At 38.8% G+C, this 19,364-nt stretch overlaps 1 protein-coding gene across 1 annotated transcript in view; it reads right to left on the reverse strand.

Moving 5' to 3' along the window:
• Nucleotides 1–7,153: 7,153 nt before the first annotated feature.
• LOC137257395 (sodium- and chloride-dependent glycine transporter 2-like) overlaps nt 7,154–19,364 on the reverse strand; it is a 49,316-nt gene continuing 37,105 nt past the window's right edge. The window contains exons 9-13 of the mRNA XM_067794726.1: nt 10,075–10,206; nt 9,672–9,771; nt 9,029–9,129; nt 8,171–8,338; nt 7,154–7,345 (exon numbers count right to left, since the gene is read on the reverse strand). Coding sequence (XP_067650827.1) covers nt 7,154–7,345; nt 8,171–8,338; nt 9,029–9,129; nt 9,672–9,771; nt 10,075–10,206 — 693 coding nt within the window. The remainder of the gene's footprint in view (nt 7,346–8,170; nt 8,339–9,028; nt 9,130–9,671; nt 9,772–10,074; nt 10,207–19,364) is intronic.

Here is a 19,364-nt window from a genome sequence, read left to right on the forward strand (position 1 = left end):
TTTTCAAGACACCATTTATTTATTTTGCATAAACATAGCTGCAGTTGCCGTTCAATTGTATGCATATTTTTAGCACAACAAATATTAAAATCATGCACAAATAAAGATCCATCTATTAAGTCGTTTAAAACTTTAGATAAACTGTTGATCTTGATGCTAAAAAGAGTGACAGACAAAATGCTGCTTTGTGGAACACCCTGCTCCTGATTGTAATGATCAGACAGGGTAGAACCCACTCGAACTTGAAATTGCCTGTTATTTAGAAAGCTGACTTTCAAGACACCATTTATTAAGCTTGTTTAAACACAACTGCAAATATATATGTATATACAAACCGAAATCATGTAAATCTCTTAAAAAGCCATATGCTCAGGTTGTGTCATATGCTTTCTCAAGATAAAAAACGATAGACACAGCATGTTGCTTATTAATCAGCGCGTTTTTAGCAAATGATTCCAAACGCACTCTTCCAAAGTGATCGACTGTACTTCTATTTTTACGGAAACCACATTGTATATCTGTTATAAGGTTATTAGTACAAATATCTTCAAAAATATATAGGAGCTTCTCTAAACAAGACTCTGGTTGGTGCTTCAGGAGTTGATAATGTATGTTATCAGCTCCTGTGGCAGTGTCATGAGCTTGAGCAAGAGCATTATGGAGTTTTTTCTTGTTGTCTTTGATACTGCTGGAAGTTAGGTACATAATTCGAAGAGGAAGAGTGTTTAGTGAGAGTTGCATCCAGTATTTTCGCGATATCTGATTTATCAGTAAGCAATTGATCGCCATGTCTCGGATGATGGACACTAAATTTATTACCTTTACCTTTTATTTTCTGGACCATGTTCCATACCTTGGACATGGGTGTCCGAGAATTTACTTTGGATACATAATTTTGCCAAGATTGGCGTTTGTTCTGTTTAAAAGTACGCCGCGCTTTAGCATTTAAAATGTATTTAAATTATGCACCATAGGATGGCGTCGGAAATAATGTTCTGCATTTGTCATTGCCTTGCTTGTCTGCGTTCATTAGTGAACCATGGTTTTCTTATGTGTAGAACTGCAGAGGACTTTAGTACACACTCATCAGCTATGGAATTCAGTTCATCAGGAAAACATTTAACAGCATCAGGAATGTCAAGAAAACGCTCAGGTTTACGTTTTGCAGCACATAGTGTTTCATATCAAGCCCAGTTAGCCTTTTTAAAATTCCGCCTTGATGATGGCGGAACATCAGATGGAGTTACAGGTTTTAGTATAGTAGGAATATGGTCAGTTCCATAGAGGTCAGGGGTCGTGGACTGACCATTCAGATTCATTGAGTAGTTCTGAATTTGAGTGACAAGTCGAGAGCAGAATAGGTCCCTGTACCAGGGTGTAAATATGTGCTGGAACCATCATTACAAATACATAAATCATTTTCAGAACAAAAGGCCTCCAGTAATTTACCTTTAGCATTTGTAGTTACACTTCCTCAGAATGGGTTGTGTCCATTCAGATCTCCCATTATAATAAAGGTTTCGGGAGTTAGTCATACAGAGTTTGAAGATCGGTTTTGTGAAACGTCAAAGACGGAGAGATATAGAGAGAGCATAATGTAAACGCAACGTACGGAGTTGGTCGTACTGCAACGACCTGCAGATTAGTATTAAGTGAAACGGGGCTATGAATAATGTTCACTTTGACTAGAATGGAAGATCCTCCCGTGGCCCTATCACCTGGAGGGGAAAAGCAATGATGTGCTTTGTAATGACGAAGGTCCAAAGTATCTGTTTGTTTTAAATACGTCTCCTGCAAACAGATCGCAGAAGGTATAAAATCGTGGACTAATAGCAGTAGTTCATGTAAATTAGTCCTCAATCCTCCACAGTTCCAATGTACAATATTGTTGGAATAAACTTTCTTTTGGGGAGATTTATTGGGGATCCAACCCGAATATTTTTAGGGCGAGAAGCTGTATGCCCTAGAATGGACGTTTTCAGAAACGTCCATGTCTTCAAGAGATCCATATTTGTTGAACAACTGAATTCTAATTTCTGATCCTTTTGGGGCTGTGCGACTTTGTTGTTTTGAAACATCAGACTCAGGTTTGGGTTTATTTTTAACAATTTGTTGTCTGTCAGTTGTTGAATGAGACTCGGGGCGTGACTGGGAAGATGAGTTATGATGAGAAGACTTTGATGTACTAGGAAGAGATTCCTCAGTCTGGGATGATATAGCAGGGTATAAAACCAGTGGGGAGTCGGAACTGACCCAAGTCAAGGTAGTTTGGCATCCTGTGGATGATTTTGTTATTTTAGAGCTGGATTCAGATGGTGATTCTGCTACTGCAGCATAACTTTCTGGAAGGTCAGATCTCTTCACCTGTTTCTTTGCCTCAGTAAAAGAGATATTTTGGGTACACTTTATTCTGTTATTCGTCATTTGCTCTTTCCAATTTGGATACTGTTTCGAAGAAGAAGAATGGTCGCCTGAGCAGTTGGTGCATTTTTTAAAATTACTGTCACAATCTTCTTTTATGTGTGTCTTCTCACAACAGTGAGCACACACAACAGACAATGTGCAGGTATTTACACCGTGTCCATATTTCATAAGACAGGGTTGGTGTCATACGGTTCATCATCCGAGCTCCCCACCCACCACGGAGTATCACAAGAACAATGCTAAAGCAATCATGCCTTCAGCTCGCAGCAGCAAGGATACCCGGATGATATACTCTAGGAGTAGAATTAGAAGATTAATAATTCCACCAGACTGGCCCATGAGCAACCGCCTTCTGGCATAAAACTGTAGGGAAAATTCAGATTCCAAATCAGATTTGTGCATTGACATATATACAGTCCATGCAGAGGGCTTGGCATGACCAGCTGATTGGTTGAACCGGGCCCATTCAAACACCCGTCTAGGTGAAGTAAGGGGTGTGTTGAGCCAGGGGAACGCGGTTACAGGCTTCCAGTGCCGCAACCGGATTGGTGGACCAACTATCCCCCCGGGTCCGCAACGGGGGTGTTGGCGAGCTCTTAGCGTTACCCAGCACTCACCAGGAGGTGGTGGCTCTTCACGGGTGCCCCATGTCTATGGAACTGTGGGTAGTCATAGTACACGTGCCTCTTGCACGGTTCGCCAGCCATGTAGTTGCTGGCAACTGCATGCAGTATTAACAAAAGATATTCAGTTAACTAAAGATGTGTCAAGATAATGATTTACCGCAGATGACCCCCTTCAGTCGATGAAGTTTTACTGTTTTCCATAGTCAATTTGTCTTGTTGTTTTAATTTGACTACCATTTCTTGCAATCGCTAGCAGCTGAGGAAATGATATAAATCCAAACTAGGGTACTTGTAGGTAGCAAAGGTACTGTAAGATCCCGTGGTCCCTAGTAAGATGATCTACCTTCAGTTGTTGGCGATCTCTGGCCAGATTTTATATTGTACTGTCCAAATAGTCATAATAGTTCTAACTTCCTATGCTAGTTGTGATATTCCAGTTGTTTTACTGTCCTTCGTCTACATGTTTTTCATATATGCATATATTCATATATGTCAAGTATGTTCTAGTCACGACATAGCTGTAATATTGCCAATATTAACTCACTCACTCACTCGTAGTGTTACGAGTGTGTATTTTCTGTATGTTTTTGTTATTAATTAAGTAATAATTATTATTGGGTCACAACATTTAGTGTTTTGAATATTAAATATGATGGCTCACGTTTCGTTTTAATAGCTGGTCAACACTTTTAGCATTCTGGTTTTCCGGAATTTATCTGCTCGTTGTTTTCGATGTTCACTTCCGGGATACTGTTTCGAGACCATTCTACAGTGTTGACGATGTTCGTTTGTGCCCGATCTTTCGGGAAATGACTTTGTAAGTATATATAAAGGCTGGCTGCCGTGCGGAGGGTGACACTCACACTCACTTACATCACTGCCACGCTTGAAGTCCCTTCAACGCCTGAATCTGTATTAGCTGCTGTCGCACCGATCGCTGTGTTGACATTCTGCCATAGTTGATTCTCTCTCTCACCAAGACTTCGGTGAGCTATATTGTATTTTGTGACCCACTGACTTCGATTTTGTCTCTCTTGAATTGTACCTGAAATCTACATTGTTATATTGATTTGTGTCTTTGTATACCTTGCTCTCGTTACATAACAATATATAATTTGAACGTAAACGAACTGTCTCTGTTCTGTTTTGCTGGTTCACAAGGGGATTTCTTACATTGTTGTCACGGTAAATTCTTAACCGTAACACGTAGTATATATGTTCTCTTAATAATGGCTAAATTTTCCGACAATCGCCAGTGGCTGGAGGCATGGTGCATATCCAAACAGGGTCCATGCAGGTAGCGAAAGTACTGTAAATCCCCATGGTCCCTGGAATGGCGATCTACCTTCAGATGTTGGAGAACCATAACCCGTTTTCATTTTGTATCGTACTCTGTAGTTAATCTGTTTTAGATCGAATTATTAGTTTTAAATATCTCTCTGTGATTGTCTAGTTGTCTTACTGCCCTTCGTTGACAGGTGTTTATAATTAAATTGTAATTATTCTAAATCTATACTTTGTTTTAGTCACGATATTGCTGAAATATTGCCGATGTGACTTAAAATCTTAACCCAGTCGCAGATTCTGATTTGCATGTTACCCATGAAGGTCAAACTATTGCCCTTCAGTAACCCATGCTTGTCGGAACAAGCGACAAAGGTGGTCAAGCTCGGTTGACTTGGTTGACACATATCATCCGTTCACAGTTGCGCATATGTATATACATGTATACTAAATTGGCCCACATTTCGTCGTCATCGCAAGGAGGAGTTCCTGTATATCCTCCTGTATATAATGCTTATAGTTATATAATAATAATAATTTAATTCGCAGAAAATTCTTCATATCTGGTGCCTATATGATGACAATTCATTTCTAAAAGAGGATGCTAAGTTTGGACGATCCTCCAATCATCACTGCAAGTCCGATTCAGACCATGCGTATAAAGTAAGTTGCTTATCGATTTTATTATGGATGACCATCCCCATGTTGACATCCTCTATTTTGGATTTCCTTGCTATACTGCGCTGGAACAATGGATCAATAGGCTTTCATAACGCTAAAATGATAATTCGTACATAATAATATTGAGTGTAGCACATGTGCATTGCATACAACAACAACTATGGAATATGTCACTGCCAATAAAATGTATCTTTTTGTCATTCATGCAATTTCAATTGGAAACAGATGTTGTTATATAATTTACTTATTTAAGTGTGTTATCCAGTTATCTATAAAGGAAGAAGATTACAATGTATTGACTCTTGCTATGAATTTAACTGTACCAAGACGCGTTAGAATTTATCTTCAGAAACCCATACTTGTCAAAAGAAGCGATTAATGGGATCAGGTTGTAAAGCTTGCTGACGTGGCTGACACATGTCTTAGTATACCTATTACGTAGTCTGACGCTTATGCTGCTAATCGCTGGATTGTCTGGTCCAGATTCTATTATTTACAGACCGCCTCCATACAGCAGGAGTATTGCTGAATGCAGCGTAAACTTAAACTCACTCACTCACTTAAGTGTACCAGTATCAATCAGACCATATCATATAAGTCTGTTGTGATTGCATCTGTCTATTTGTGGTTTCTTATGCATTGTCGTTTGGGTACAAAACTGCCGATCACTGCGTTAGATTTGTTTTACATACTAGAAACTGGTACGTAACTGGATGGTAGGTATTTGGCAAGAATTTCAGACCCCCTTCACAAATGTTTGATGACAACACACTTTTCCATCACTGTCTGGCCTTCTTTTGTTCAAGTGGAATCGTTTCAGTGGGTGAGCGCATGCGTACGTGTCTGCATATGTCTGTGTCTGATGGTTAAACGCTTATAGCACTAGCTCAGCGAGATATCATGCTACCCTACCAGGACACTGACTCCAAGCCTCCATAACTTAATTTACACAATTCAAGCTCATCAGGAAGCATGGTAAAACAAGTACGACCAACTGCCATCTTTCACAATCTAATACTAATACCTTAACCTTGTCGACAACCTGACACTACAATCGTAAACATATATGTAACGGTAGGTCAGCACGAACTTTCCACCTACGTGTAAACAACATTTCATAACATAATATAATATAAAGTTAACATTTCAAAGAAGACCGTACCTTTAATACTGAGACAAGCTACATTAGTGCTGCTGCATCAGGAAACATGGTAAAACAAGTACGACCAACTGCCATCTTTCACAATCTAATACTAATACCTTAACCTTGTCGACAACCTGACACTACAATCGTAAACATATATGTAACGGTAGGTCAGCACGAACTTTCCACCTACGTGTAAACAACATTTCATAACATAATATAATATAAAGTTAACATTTCAAAGAAGACCGTACCTTTAATACTGAGACAAGCTACATTAGTGCTGCTGCATCAGGAAGCATGGTAAAACAAGTACGACCAACTGCCATCTTTCACAATCTAATACTAATACCTTAACCTTGTCGACAACCTGACACTACAATCGTAAACATATATGTAACGGTAGGTCAGCACGAACTTTCCACCTACGTGGAAACAACATTTCATAACATAATATAATATAAAGTTAACATTTCAAAGAAAACCGTACCTTTAATACTGAGACAAGCTACATTAGTGCTGTAATTCTGATTAATGAATATTGGGTGATACATCATACACACAACAAATGTGAGATATTAGATGCCAACTGGCAAAACATTAGATCCGTTTGCCTTGGCAATTACAAAAACGGAGCAAGACTTAGTTTCATTACAACACAAGTTTCTCTTCACTTGCTTAAACGTTCTGCTTATTGTTTATCATCACCATTAGTTCAAACCCAATAAATGTAGAAAAGGAAGGACGTACAACGCCAGTGATAACGTGGCGTGTATATTTATTTATTTACTTGAGTAAGCAGTATGGAAATGGATGACGACAGTGTAGTTTTACGTCTGTTACGAAGCTGTAAGCATCAGTATACGGAAGATCTATTGCTCTCAGTGGCTGCGACAACTGTCGTATTGATTAAAGTGTAAAATAATATTCAGTGACACTGTTAAATGCAATTGAGGAATACATACACCATATCGAGTGAACATAAAATATAAGATTATGCTTCAGCAATGACACATCCCAGAGCATGCTGTTTGCTTTTCGATGCTTCATGCGGGTTGTTCTCCGAGTCTAATCGTTGCATGATAAGAGGTTCAGGCCCATTGTGCATCTTCTGAAGATACCGTTGTTTGTCCTCAGGCCGTGATGGACCCCAGTCTGTGGACGGAGAACTTGCGAGGCGGAGACGCTGTTAGTTGCATAAACCTCATTTTCAGTAAATGATATAAATTAGCCCTTATGTATCACATGGATAGATAATTCATGGTATATAACTCGATGTCATTCGGAGGATATAATTATCTTTCTTTATGTTTTAAGCGTAGTTTATTTTACAGACTGACGGCTGGAACTGTGTACACTCACAAACAGCTGCAGAGAAAGCAGAAGTACTAGTATGAAATGCTCGATGGAGACTACTTTAGTGTCAGCACTTTGGTTCTTGGCCCTTTTAATCTTTTTTTTACATGGTCTCAAATAGGTTTACAGAAGTGATTTGTTATCGTATTGTTGCCCCGTTCTTTCAAGACGTTTCAGGTCAAAATAAATTTGTGGTTAGTTCCATCTCTTCACGGTGCAGCTAAAATAGTGACGTCAGAATTACCTCACTAACTCTGTATAAGTAGAAGCCACGAAACATTTCCACAATCATAAGAAATAGATGTTGTACATTTCAGGCAATTCTAGTCGGTCTTTCATGGGTCACTGACATAGGTGACTCGTGGTACTTGTGAAATGTGAAGGTGCTCTGACTTACCTATGCACCACCCCAAAAGGAAAAGTGTTCAAATGAACAAATACAGGAACAAAATTGTACTTCATTGTTGTCACAGACCTGTTAAAAGTGGAGGTGTCTACCACAGCCAAGTGTAAGGCATTATTACGATCGTTTCTGCCATGTACACGCAATGTTAATGGCAATGTTAATGACCTAATATGACCTATTGCCACATATATCTATGGTCACGTTTATTCATATCCTGCACACCATGTTTTGCTACACATGTAAACCCACCTCAAGAAATGTTCCGTTCTGTTTGATGAGCTGGTATACCAACATGACAGGTATGGGCAATGACATCGCAACTGCCATTAAGATTCCAATGACCTTAGCGTATTCAGGGTAGATATATTCCCCATAGCTTGGGGGGTCGTAGAGAAACAGGGAAAGAATCAAGGACGCCTGCGATTGAAAAGCAGTACATTCATGAAGCTGTATTAACAGTTTGGCAGTTAAAACAAGGAATGGCATCTTGATGTAAATAGACAGCAGGAAGTGACGCATGAACATGAAGTGTCAGTTTGGTGAAATATAGATATCTAGGTCAGATATGGTGTTAACGGTCCAAGAAACGCAGTAAACCAGTATGGACAATGCCGCAGTTATCTCGCAGAATATCAGCATGATAAGAATAAACAGCAGGGAGTCATTGACAGTTAGGTGAAACCCCACAAGTTCGGATATGGTGATAAGAGACAAAGAAACGTAGTTAAGACAAACTGGATTTCGAACCGAACATCGAACCATGAGCCTCACATGACTTGGGTGCCTCTGCAGTTACACAAGGACTGTGTGGCCTTATTGATCGTCTGCATCATGGTCATGTAATGTTATTTGCATAGCCAATTTGGTTGAACAGCGACTGAAGTAAATCGTTATGACCTACAATATCTCTGGATATCCTTCCTTGAACCTGTAATTCTGATGTTTATTCCATCATGTACCCTAATGACGGATCACATATGAGGTACAAGACAATTTATGACTCAACAATGGCAAATGTATCTCAGTATCGGATGCACGACACTTTCAATCAGAACCTTGGTAATCAGCATCACTGCTGTATTGTGGTCTGTTTAAAGTTGAACTTACAAACAGGATGACAGGGGTGAAGTAGGAAGACACGACTTTAAGTACCCAAGGGTAACGTCTTCCCATCATCATCTCAACATCGTCGCTGAATCTCTCCGAACCTGTAGGACGTCATGTGGATGATAAATATGACATTTAATGGGGACGTCATAGGAAAACAAGGAATGCATCTATGCTACTTGTCAAAAGTAATACCTCCTGAATCTATGGTGTTCGGGTACGTGAGTCTCAAAACATTGCAAGTAAATTTAAATATGCCATTATTTTTAAACGATAGAAATTGTGTTGTTTTAATGGCTAAATTGTCTAGACTTGCTCACGGTTGAAGGGATGGTGAAAATCCAGCTAGGGTCCATGCAGAGAACAAATGTACAGTACTATTTTACTTTCCTCCGTTGACAGAGGTTTATGATTTACCTCTTTTCATTATGAAATTATGACTTCGTTTCAGTCACGATGTGGTTGAAATATTGCCGATGTGACTTAAAATCATTACTCCATAATGTCTCGTTTCTTGCATGTACCACCAAGAGATCTGCCATTTTCACTGAATCCGACTATTTGCAATTGAACAGGTTCAGGCACCCATTAACCCGATTGCATTTCACACCTATTCACTTTCACAAAGGGTAGTTTCATTTACCATAGATCCAATTCATGGCGACACACTCAAGACAAGCAATGAGCAGTAAGTTGAACGACGATGCATACCATTCTAATAGCTGAAACAGGTACACGCCACCCTGAAATAGGGACAAACAAACAATGTGAAAGTCATTACACCCATGTAACGTATAAAACCACGAACAAAGGCGTGTGTGACATGAAATTGCATCGATATTGCCACAAGGAGGCTGAAATCCGAGTTGTGAAACAGTGAACTCTTTCCTCATGTTTTTTTCTGTTTTCCTACAGGCCACTTACATATATATATATCGATGCCATCATATCTACAACGCAACAGCTCACTTCTTTCACGAGGCTTCATACGCCTCAATAAATCCTCAGATAGATGAAACAAATATTTTAAGTTCTAAGAGCCTCACTTCAGTTGCATAGGAGATGGAAATTCCAAAGCTGAACAGACACACTCCAGCAGTGACATGCACTCTTCGATGTTGAAGATGTTTGGGGCACGTCTCGACTATACCAGCTATTACCGTCTCCAACATACCAAACTGTAGGAAAATACAATCCGTTAGATTAGGATTTAGACTAGTTAGCAGCATAGCTATCCACCGCACTTCCTAAGCATTTTAATTATTTCGAAGTGAAAGTATACGTTAGTATTCTAGCGAAAGCAGGCACCCGTGAACGATCACCTCCTCGTGGTGGGTGCTGGGTAACGCTGAGAACTGTTTACCACCCTTGTGGACCGGGGGGCATATTTGGTCCAGCAACCCGTGTGCCGTGGGTTGCGGCCCGTGTCGGTGGAGGAGGGGATCCTGGTGGTTGAGGGCATGGGAGCAGGACCAGTGTTCTTAATGCTCAACACACCACTTCGGCATTCCGGTCACGGTCTCTGCTCAAAATACCTTGAACACAAGTAAATGTATAGTCAGAGATCGTGATCGATTGTTTGCTGATATGTCCGAACTTGACATAGCATGAGAAATGAAAGATCAAGGTGTGCTGTCTGTAAAGCGGTTTTCAACACGAAAAAACATCAAACATTCCAAACGAATACGTATCTGTTCTCTTTTTCAAAGCCAAATGCTCCCAAATCAGTGAAGGCAGGTTACTGCAATATCCAAGTTAAAACACCCGCTCAGGTGTTTTAAATGCCAGTAATATGGACACGGTGTAAATACCTGCACATTTAAAAAAATGTACCAACTGTTCAGGCGACCATTCATCTTCGTCAAAACAGTGTCCAATTTGGAAAGAGCAAATAGCGATTAACAAAATAAGGTTCACCCAAAATATCTCTTTCACTGAGGCAAAGAAACTGGTGAAGAGATCTGACCTTCCAGAAAGTTATGCTACAGAAGCAAAAACATTATCTGAGTCTAGCTCTAAAATAACAAAATCATCCACAGGCTGCCAAACTACCTTGACCTGGATAAAATTGTGATTCTCCACAGCTTTTATACCCTTCTATATCATCCCAGACTGAGGAATCACCTCCTGGTACATCAAAGTCTTCTTCTCATTACAAATCATCATAATCATCTCAGTCACACTCAAAGTCTCAATCGACAGCTGATAGTCAATACACGGTGAAAAGTAAATCGAAGTCAAAGCCTGATCAAAAACAACAAAGTGGCAGAGCTCCTAAAGGGTCACAAAATATAGTTCAATTGTTCAATTAAATATGGGTCTCTTGAAGACATGGAAGTATCTGAAAACGTCCATTCTAGGACACATGGCTTGTCGCCATTTAAAAGAGTGTGGGTTAGATCCCCAATAAATCCCCCCCCCCCAAAAAAAAAAAAAAAAAAAAAGATAGTTTATTCCAAGAATATTGTACAGTGGAACTGTAGAGGATTGAGGACTAATTTACATGAATTACAACTACTAGTCCAAGATTTTACACCTTCAACAATATGTCTCCAAGAGGCATATCTAAAACAAACGGATACATTTGACCTTCGTCATTTAAATGCATATCAGTGTTTTCCCCTCCGGGTGCTAGGGCCACTGGCGGATCATCCATTCTTGTCAGACAAAATGTTATTCAAAGCCCTTTCACTTCATACTAATATGCACACTGTTGCAGTGAGAAATACTTTACATGTAGCGTTTACGCTATGCTCTCTTTATATTTCGCCGTCTTCGACGTTTGCCCAAACCGATCTTCAAGCTCTATATGACCAACTCCCGAAGCCATGTATTATAATAGGAGATTTAAATGGGCACAACCCACTCTGGGGTAGTGTAACTACGAACGCTAAAGGTAAATTACTGGAGGACTTTTGTCCTGACAATGATTTATGTATTCATAAAGATGGTTCCAGCACATTTTAACACAATGGTACAGGGGCCTATTCTGCTCTCGACTTGTCACTCACAAATTCAGAACTACTCAATAAATTTGAATGGTCAGTTCACGATGACCTCTGTGGAAGTGACTATTTTCCTGCTATACTATATTTCTGATGTTCCTCCATCATCAAGGCGGAAGTTTTAAAAGGCTAACTGGGCCTTATATGAAACACTGTTTGCTGAAAAGCGTAAACCCGAACGTTTTATTGACGTTCCAGATGCTATTAAATGCTTTTCCGATGAATTGAATTCCATAGCCGATGAGTGTATACCAAAGCCCTTTGCTGTACCACATATTCGAAAAGCATGGTTCAGCAATGACTGCAAACAAGCTAGGAAGGCAAGGAAAAAGGCAGAACATAATTTCTGTCGCCGTCCTATGGTGCATAATTTAAATAAATTTTAAATGCTAAAGCGCGGCGTACTTTGTAACAGAACAAACGCCAATCTTGGCAAAATTATGGATCCAAAATAAATTCTCGGACACCCATGTCCAAGGACAACACGGTCCAGAAAATCAAAGGTAAAGGTACTAAATCTACTGTCCATCATCTTAAACATGGAGATCAATCACTTACTGATAAATCAGATATTGCGAAACTGGGCGAAACTCTCGCTAAACATTCTTCCTCTTCTAATTATATACCTATTTCAGCAATATCAAATACAACAAGGCAAGAAAACTGTTAATTTCAATTCTGATAATGGGGAAGATTATAAGGAAACGTTTCCTATTCATGAACTCCACACTGCTCTTGATCAAGCTCATGATACTGCTACAGCAGCTGATAACATACATTATGAACTACTGAAGCACTTACCAGAATCCTGTTTAGAGACGCTCTTATATATTCTTGATGATATTTGGACTTCCGGGAAATTTCCTTCTTCATGGCGTGACGCTATAGTAGTACCAATACCTAAACCTGGACGTGATCATACGGATCCATCCAATTATCGTCTGATTTCATTAACTAGCTGAGTTTGCAAAACCATGGAACGCATGGTAAATAATCGACTTGTTGGGTACTTGGAAACAAATAACCTTATAACAGATATACAGTGTGGTTTCCGTTTGTTAAAATCGCGCTGATTAATAAACAATCTTTTTTGATCTTGAGAAGGCATATGACACAACCTGAAAATATGGCATTTTGAGAGATTTACATGATTTCGTTTGGGAGGTCGTTTGCCTGAATTCATAGCCAAATCTTTAAATAACAGACAATTTCAAGTCCGTGGGGGTTCTACCCTGTCTGATCATTACAATCGGGATCAGGATGCTCCACAAGGCAGTGTTTTAAATAGTCAGTCACACTTTTAGTATAAAGATAAATAGTTGATCAAAAGTTTTAAACGATTCAATTGATGTTTGTGGATGATTTTAATATTTCTTGTCGTGGGAAAAATAAGCATACTTCTGAACGGCAACTACAGTTGTGCTTAAAGAAAATAGACAAATGGTGTCTCGAAAACGACTTCAAGTTTTCCAACTCAAAAACCAGTTGTATACACTTCTGTCGTAAATACAAACCCCATAAAGACCCAGAACTATTTCTAAGTGGTACCCCAGTCAAAGTGGTCAAGGAGGCCAAGTTCTTGGGACTTATTTTCGATTTACATTTGACCTTTTTGCTCCATATTGAATCTCTAAAAGCCAAATGCTTGAAAGCACTAGATTCATTAAAGGTCTAATTCAAAATGGGGAGGGGAGGAAACTACACTCCTTCACTTATACAGATCACTCGTGCGATCTAAAGGTGATTATGGTTCCATCGTATATGGTGGAGCCTATCAAAGCAACATAAAACTACTTGATTCTGTCCATCACCGAGGCCAGAGACTTTGTCTTGGTTCTTTTAGAACCTCTCCTATCGACAGTCTTTACGTCGAAGCTGATGAGTCTTCCCTCAACCAACGCCGTATAAAACTATCTTTACAATACATTACAAAATTAGCTTCTAATGAGTCTAATCCAATATCTAATTGTGTCTTTAATCTTATGTATGAGGATTTGTTTAACAAAAAGTCTTTTCTTGTACCGCCTCTTGGGTTGAGAATTAAGCCATTTCTTGCTGCTTCCGGCATTGAGCTGGCACATATAGCTCCTTCGCGACTTCCTTTTCCTCCTTGGCAGTTTGTTAGGCCATACGTTGACCTAACATTAACTACGTTTAAAAAATCAGAAACGAACGAATTACAATATAAACAAGAATACAATCGATTGAAACATAAATATAGCAATGGCAAATCCTTACTTACAGATGGGTCCAAGGACGGTGGCACAGTGGTCTGTGCCACTGTCACTGGATCCAGAACAATATCTTCTAGATTACCTGACAGTACTTCTATCTTTACAGCAGAGACTAACGCCATATTAACGGCTGTTAAATATATTCAAAGACACCCTAAACATAAAGAGTATGTAATCTTTTCCGACTCTCTTTCTTGCCTTCAGGCTGTTAAAATTGTCTTGTAAACATCCACTTTTAATTGATATTATTGAATTGTACAATGATCTTGCAACTGGCCAGTACGACATCGTACTCTGTTGCTTACCCAATCACGTAGGCATTTCTGGTAACGCAATGACCGATCTTGCTGCTAAGGCAGCAGCCAACAAATCTGTGACACCACTTCTTATTCCTTAAAATGATTATAAAGCTTGCATTAGATCTTCTATCCGTGATCTGATGCAGAAGAAGTGGAACGCCCAAGTAGGTATAAAAACATTACATGAAATAAATAATAGATTAATAACAGATTGTTAGTGGCTCTGCCCTCGAGGGGGTTGAAGTATTGTAGTATTATTGTCCTCCTCAAAAGGGTACGTAAGTCCCAAAACATTCGATGTAAATTTAAGTCTACCAGGTTTTTAATCGTAGTATTCATGGTATTTTAATTTTCGCTAGCATTTCATACTCACCAGTGGCTGAAGGGATGGTGTAGATCCAACTAGGGTCCATGCAGGTAGGAAAGGTACTGTAAGTCCACATGTTCCCTGGTGTGGTGATCTGCCTTCGGTTGTTGGGAGATCTATAGTCTTTTTTTACATTGTTTTATCCAGATGGTGATATTAATTTTAACTTTCCATGCTAGTCGAAATGATAATTGTGATATTCTAGTTCTTTTGCTGTCCTTTGTTGACGGGTTTGGTAATGTACATATGGTCGTTTTCATTGTTGAATGTTCTCGTCACGATGTGGCTGAAATATTGCCGATGTGACGTTAAATATTAACTCAATCACTCACTAGCGAAGGCAGCACCTGTTGCATCCATAATTGTTATGCCACGGGAATTTAATGTTTCAAATGGAACCTAGAGGCCGGATGAGCGAAGCATAACGCTGTGTATTGGAGTGAGATAAATTTATCGCCACAATGGCAATATTTCAGCCCTAACGTGACGCGAACAATTCCTTTTGTATATTAATGGTAACCTGTCATCGAAGTGAGTGAGTGAGTTAATATTTAACGTGATATCGGCAATATTTCAGCCATATTGTGACGAGAACAGATTTGAAATTGAAATGGGATATGGCTATATGATAAAAACCTGTCATCAAAGGACAGTAAAACGACTAGAATATCACAGTTGCGAGTAAAACTAGAGTGGAACGGTAAAACTGATATAACTATTTGGACAAGAGTGAGTGAGTGAGTTAATGTTTTGTGACGAGAACCAATAATAATATACCTAATTGAGAATGGTAAAAAACCTGTCAACGAAGGACAGTAAAACAACTAGACTGTCACAGGCAGACATGTAAAACTAGTAATTAAATCTAAAAAAGTTAACTCTAGAGGACGATTCAATATATAAACAGGCCATAGACCGAAACTGAAGGAAGATCACCATACCAGGGTCCATGGGGACTTACAGTACCTTTGCTACCTGCATGGACCCTAGCTGGATTTTTACACCATCCTTTCAGCCGTTGGCGATTGTGCGAAAGTTTAGCCAAATTTTTAAAAGAACAAATATACTACGTTTAAAATCGGGTAAGCAAAAATTAAACTGAGAAAAGTGTTGGGACTTACGTACCCTCTCAGGAGGACAATAATTTTACGATACTTTAACCCCCTTTGAGGATACAGCCATTAACAATACCAGTTGCTAATTTATACTACCGATAATTAAAATACATCTATTTACAACACAGTAATCAAAATTCAATCATGAAATCAATTTCTTTTAAAAAGCCAATAATTACATGGACACTAACAGTGGTAAAAAGATCCTTAACGGTTTTGACATTGAAGTATTTACCCCTTGTCTTTCATCGAAAGACTGTAAAACAAACAGAGTGAGTGAGTGAGTTAATATTTTACGTCACATCGGCATTATCGCAGTCATATGGTGACGAGAACACTTAAATGAACACTTAAATGAGCACTTAAATGAAATATATGCATATTGTAAAAATCCGTCAACGAAAGACAGTACAACAACTAGAATATCACAATTTCAATTAAAACTAGCATGAAACGTTAAAACTAATATCACTATTTAGACAATACAATATATAAAAACGGACTATAGATCGCCAACAACAGAGGGTAGATCACCATACTAGGGACCTGCTACCTGCATGGCTGCATGGACCCTAGCTGGATTTCCACCCTCCCTTCAGCTGCTGGCGAGTGTACAAAATGCTAGCCAAAATTAAAACAATAAGAATACTACGATTAAAAACCTGGTACATAGAAATTTACATCGAATGTTTTGGGACTTACGTACTCTCTCAGGAGAACAAATCTAATTCTTTTAAAAATGCAATAATTAAATGAGAGCTGGTATTAGTGAAAAGATCCTTCATAGTTCGTGAATTAAAATACTGATCCCTATGTGATATGCTTGACTGTGATTCTTTCATCACAAGGGATGCAGAACGGAGAATCCTCACCTTTCAAAAGTTATTCATGAGTATATCGTGTATGGCCAATACGACATCGCCGCAAAATGACCTCTTCAAATCTGGACTGACAACCCAAGTGGGTATACCCAATATATGGTTTCATTGCATGTAATTTATTTACACCCACCCACTTGGGTGACCCACTTCTTCAGCATCAGATCACGGATATACCATGTAATGGTAGCCTTGTAATCAGTGTAGGGAATAAGAAGTAGTGTCACAGATTTGTTGAGTGCTGCCTTAGGAGCAAGATCGGCCATTGCGTTACCAGAAATGCCTACGTGGCTTGGTAACCAACTGAATACGATGTCGTATTGGCCAGTAGCAAGATTACTATACAATTCAATAATTTCAATTAAAAGTGGATGTACTCTTTATGTTTAGGGTGTCTTTGAATATATTTAAGAGCCGTTAATATGGCGTAAGCTTCAGCTGTTAAAAGAGAACTGTTGTTTGGTAATCTAGAAGATATTGTTCTGGATTTACTGGCAGTGGCACAAGCCACTGCACCACTGTCCTTGGACCCATCTGTAAATAAGGTGAGGTTCTGAAGGACCCATGACAAAGTCTTAGACCTTGGTGGTGAACAGAATCTAAAAGTTTCCGGTTACTTTTACATGGTCCATCATATAGGATGGAGCCATAATCAAGTTTACATCGTACTAATGATCTGTTTAAGTGAAGGAGGGTAGGTTGATACCCTCCCCACTTTGTATTTGAAACAACTTTTAATAAATCTAGTGTCTTCAGGCATTTAGCTTTAAGGGATTTAATATGTGGTAAGAATGTTAAATGAGAGTCGAAAATCAAACCCAAGAACTTGACCTCCTTTACAAGTTTGATAGGGGTGCCATTTAAAGATAATGTTGGGTCTTTATGAGGCTTATATTGTCTACAAAAATGTATACAATATGTTTTGGATTTAGAAAATTTAAAGCCGTTTTCAAGACACCATTTATTTATTTTGTATAAACATAGCTGCAGTTGCCGTTCAATTGTATGCATATTTTACCACGACAGGAAATATTAAAATCATCCACAAATAATGATCCATCAAAGGAATCATTTAAAACCTTTGATAAACTATTCATCTTGATGCTAAAAAGTGTGACAGACAAAATACTGCCTTGAGGGACACCTTGATCCTGATTGTAATGATCAGACAGGGTAGAACCCACTCGAACTTGAAATTGCCTGTCTTTTAAAAACTGTGATATGAAAAGAGGCAAACGGCCTCTCAAACCAAAATCATGCAAATCTTTCAAAATGCCATATTTCCAGGTTGTATCATAAGCTTTCTCAAGATCAAAGAAAATTGATACAGCATGTTGTTTGTTTACTATATCATTTTTAACGAAGGATTCTAAACGTACCAAATGGTCAAAGGTACTACGAGTTTTCCTGAAACCACACTGAATATTGGTTGTTAGGTTATTGGTTTCAAGATACCAAGTAAATCTATTATTCACCATACGTTCCATGGTTTTACAGACACAGCTAGTGAGAGATATCGGTCTGTAGTTTGACGGATCTTTTTGGCAAGAGTCTCGCTGATTTTATTTGCAATTTGACATTTGTCAGTAATTAAATTATCACCATCTTTGAGATGGCGTACGGTAGATTTTGAACCTTTACCTTTAATTCTTTGAACCATGTTCCATACTTTGGACACTGGCGTGCGTGAATTAAGTTTGGAGACATAATTTCTCCAAGATTGTCGTTTGTTTTGTTTAAACGTACTACGCGCCTTTGCATTCAGTATTTTGAATTATGTTATGGACAGTTGGATGACGGCGAAAATAATGGTCTGCCCTTTTCCTGGCTTTTCTGGCCTGTCTACAATTTGCATTGAACCATGGTTTTCGTACATGTGGAGTCGTAGAGGACTTTGGTATACACTCATCAGCTATTTTATTTAAAATATCAGAAACAAGTTTGAATGGGATCGGTTATATCACTGAAACACTCAGGTCGCAGTTTGGATTCACACACAGTTTGATATAAAGACCAGTTAGCCTTCGAAAAGTTCCATCTCGTAAACGATGGAGAATCAGGTGGAGTAATTTCTGAGAGGATAGTTGGGAGGGTCATTATGAACAGACTAATCAAATTCTGTGAGGAGGTTAGAATCTGCGAGAGATAAATCTAGAGAAGAATAAGTGCCAGTTGCAGGGTGCAGATAGGTGCTTGAATCATCATTAAATATGCACAGATCATTATTTGAAATGGAATCTTCAAGTATCTTGCCTTTAGTATTAGTGAAAAATAATGATACGCTTCAAACTGACGTAAACTAAAGTTATCTGTTGCAGACAGAACGCTGATGGTGCTAAATCCTATATTAACAACTGTATTTCATTACGATTTGTTCGTAGTCCTCTACAGTTCCACTGCACGATATGCTGAGATGGACTTATCTTTTAGGTAGATTA

Source organism: Haliotis asinina, chromosome 12, assembly GCF_037392515.1.
Source record: "Haliotis asinina isolate JCU_RB_2024 chromosome 12, JCU_Hal_asi_v2, whole genome shotgun sequence".
NCBI classification, from domain to species: Eukaryota; Metazoa; Mollusca; class Gastropoda; order Lepetellida; family Haliotidae; genus Haliotis; species Haliotis asinina.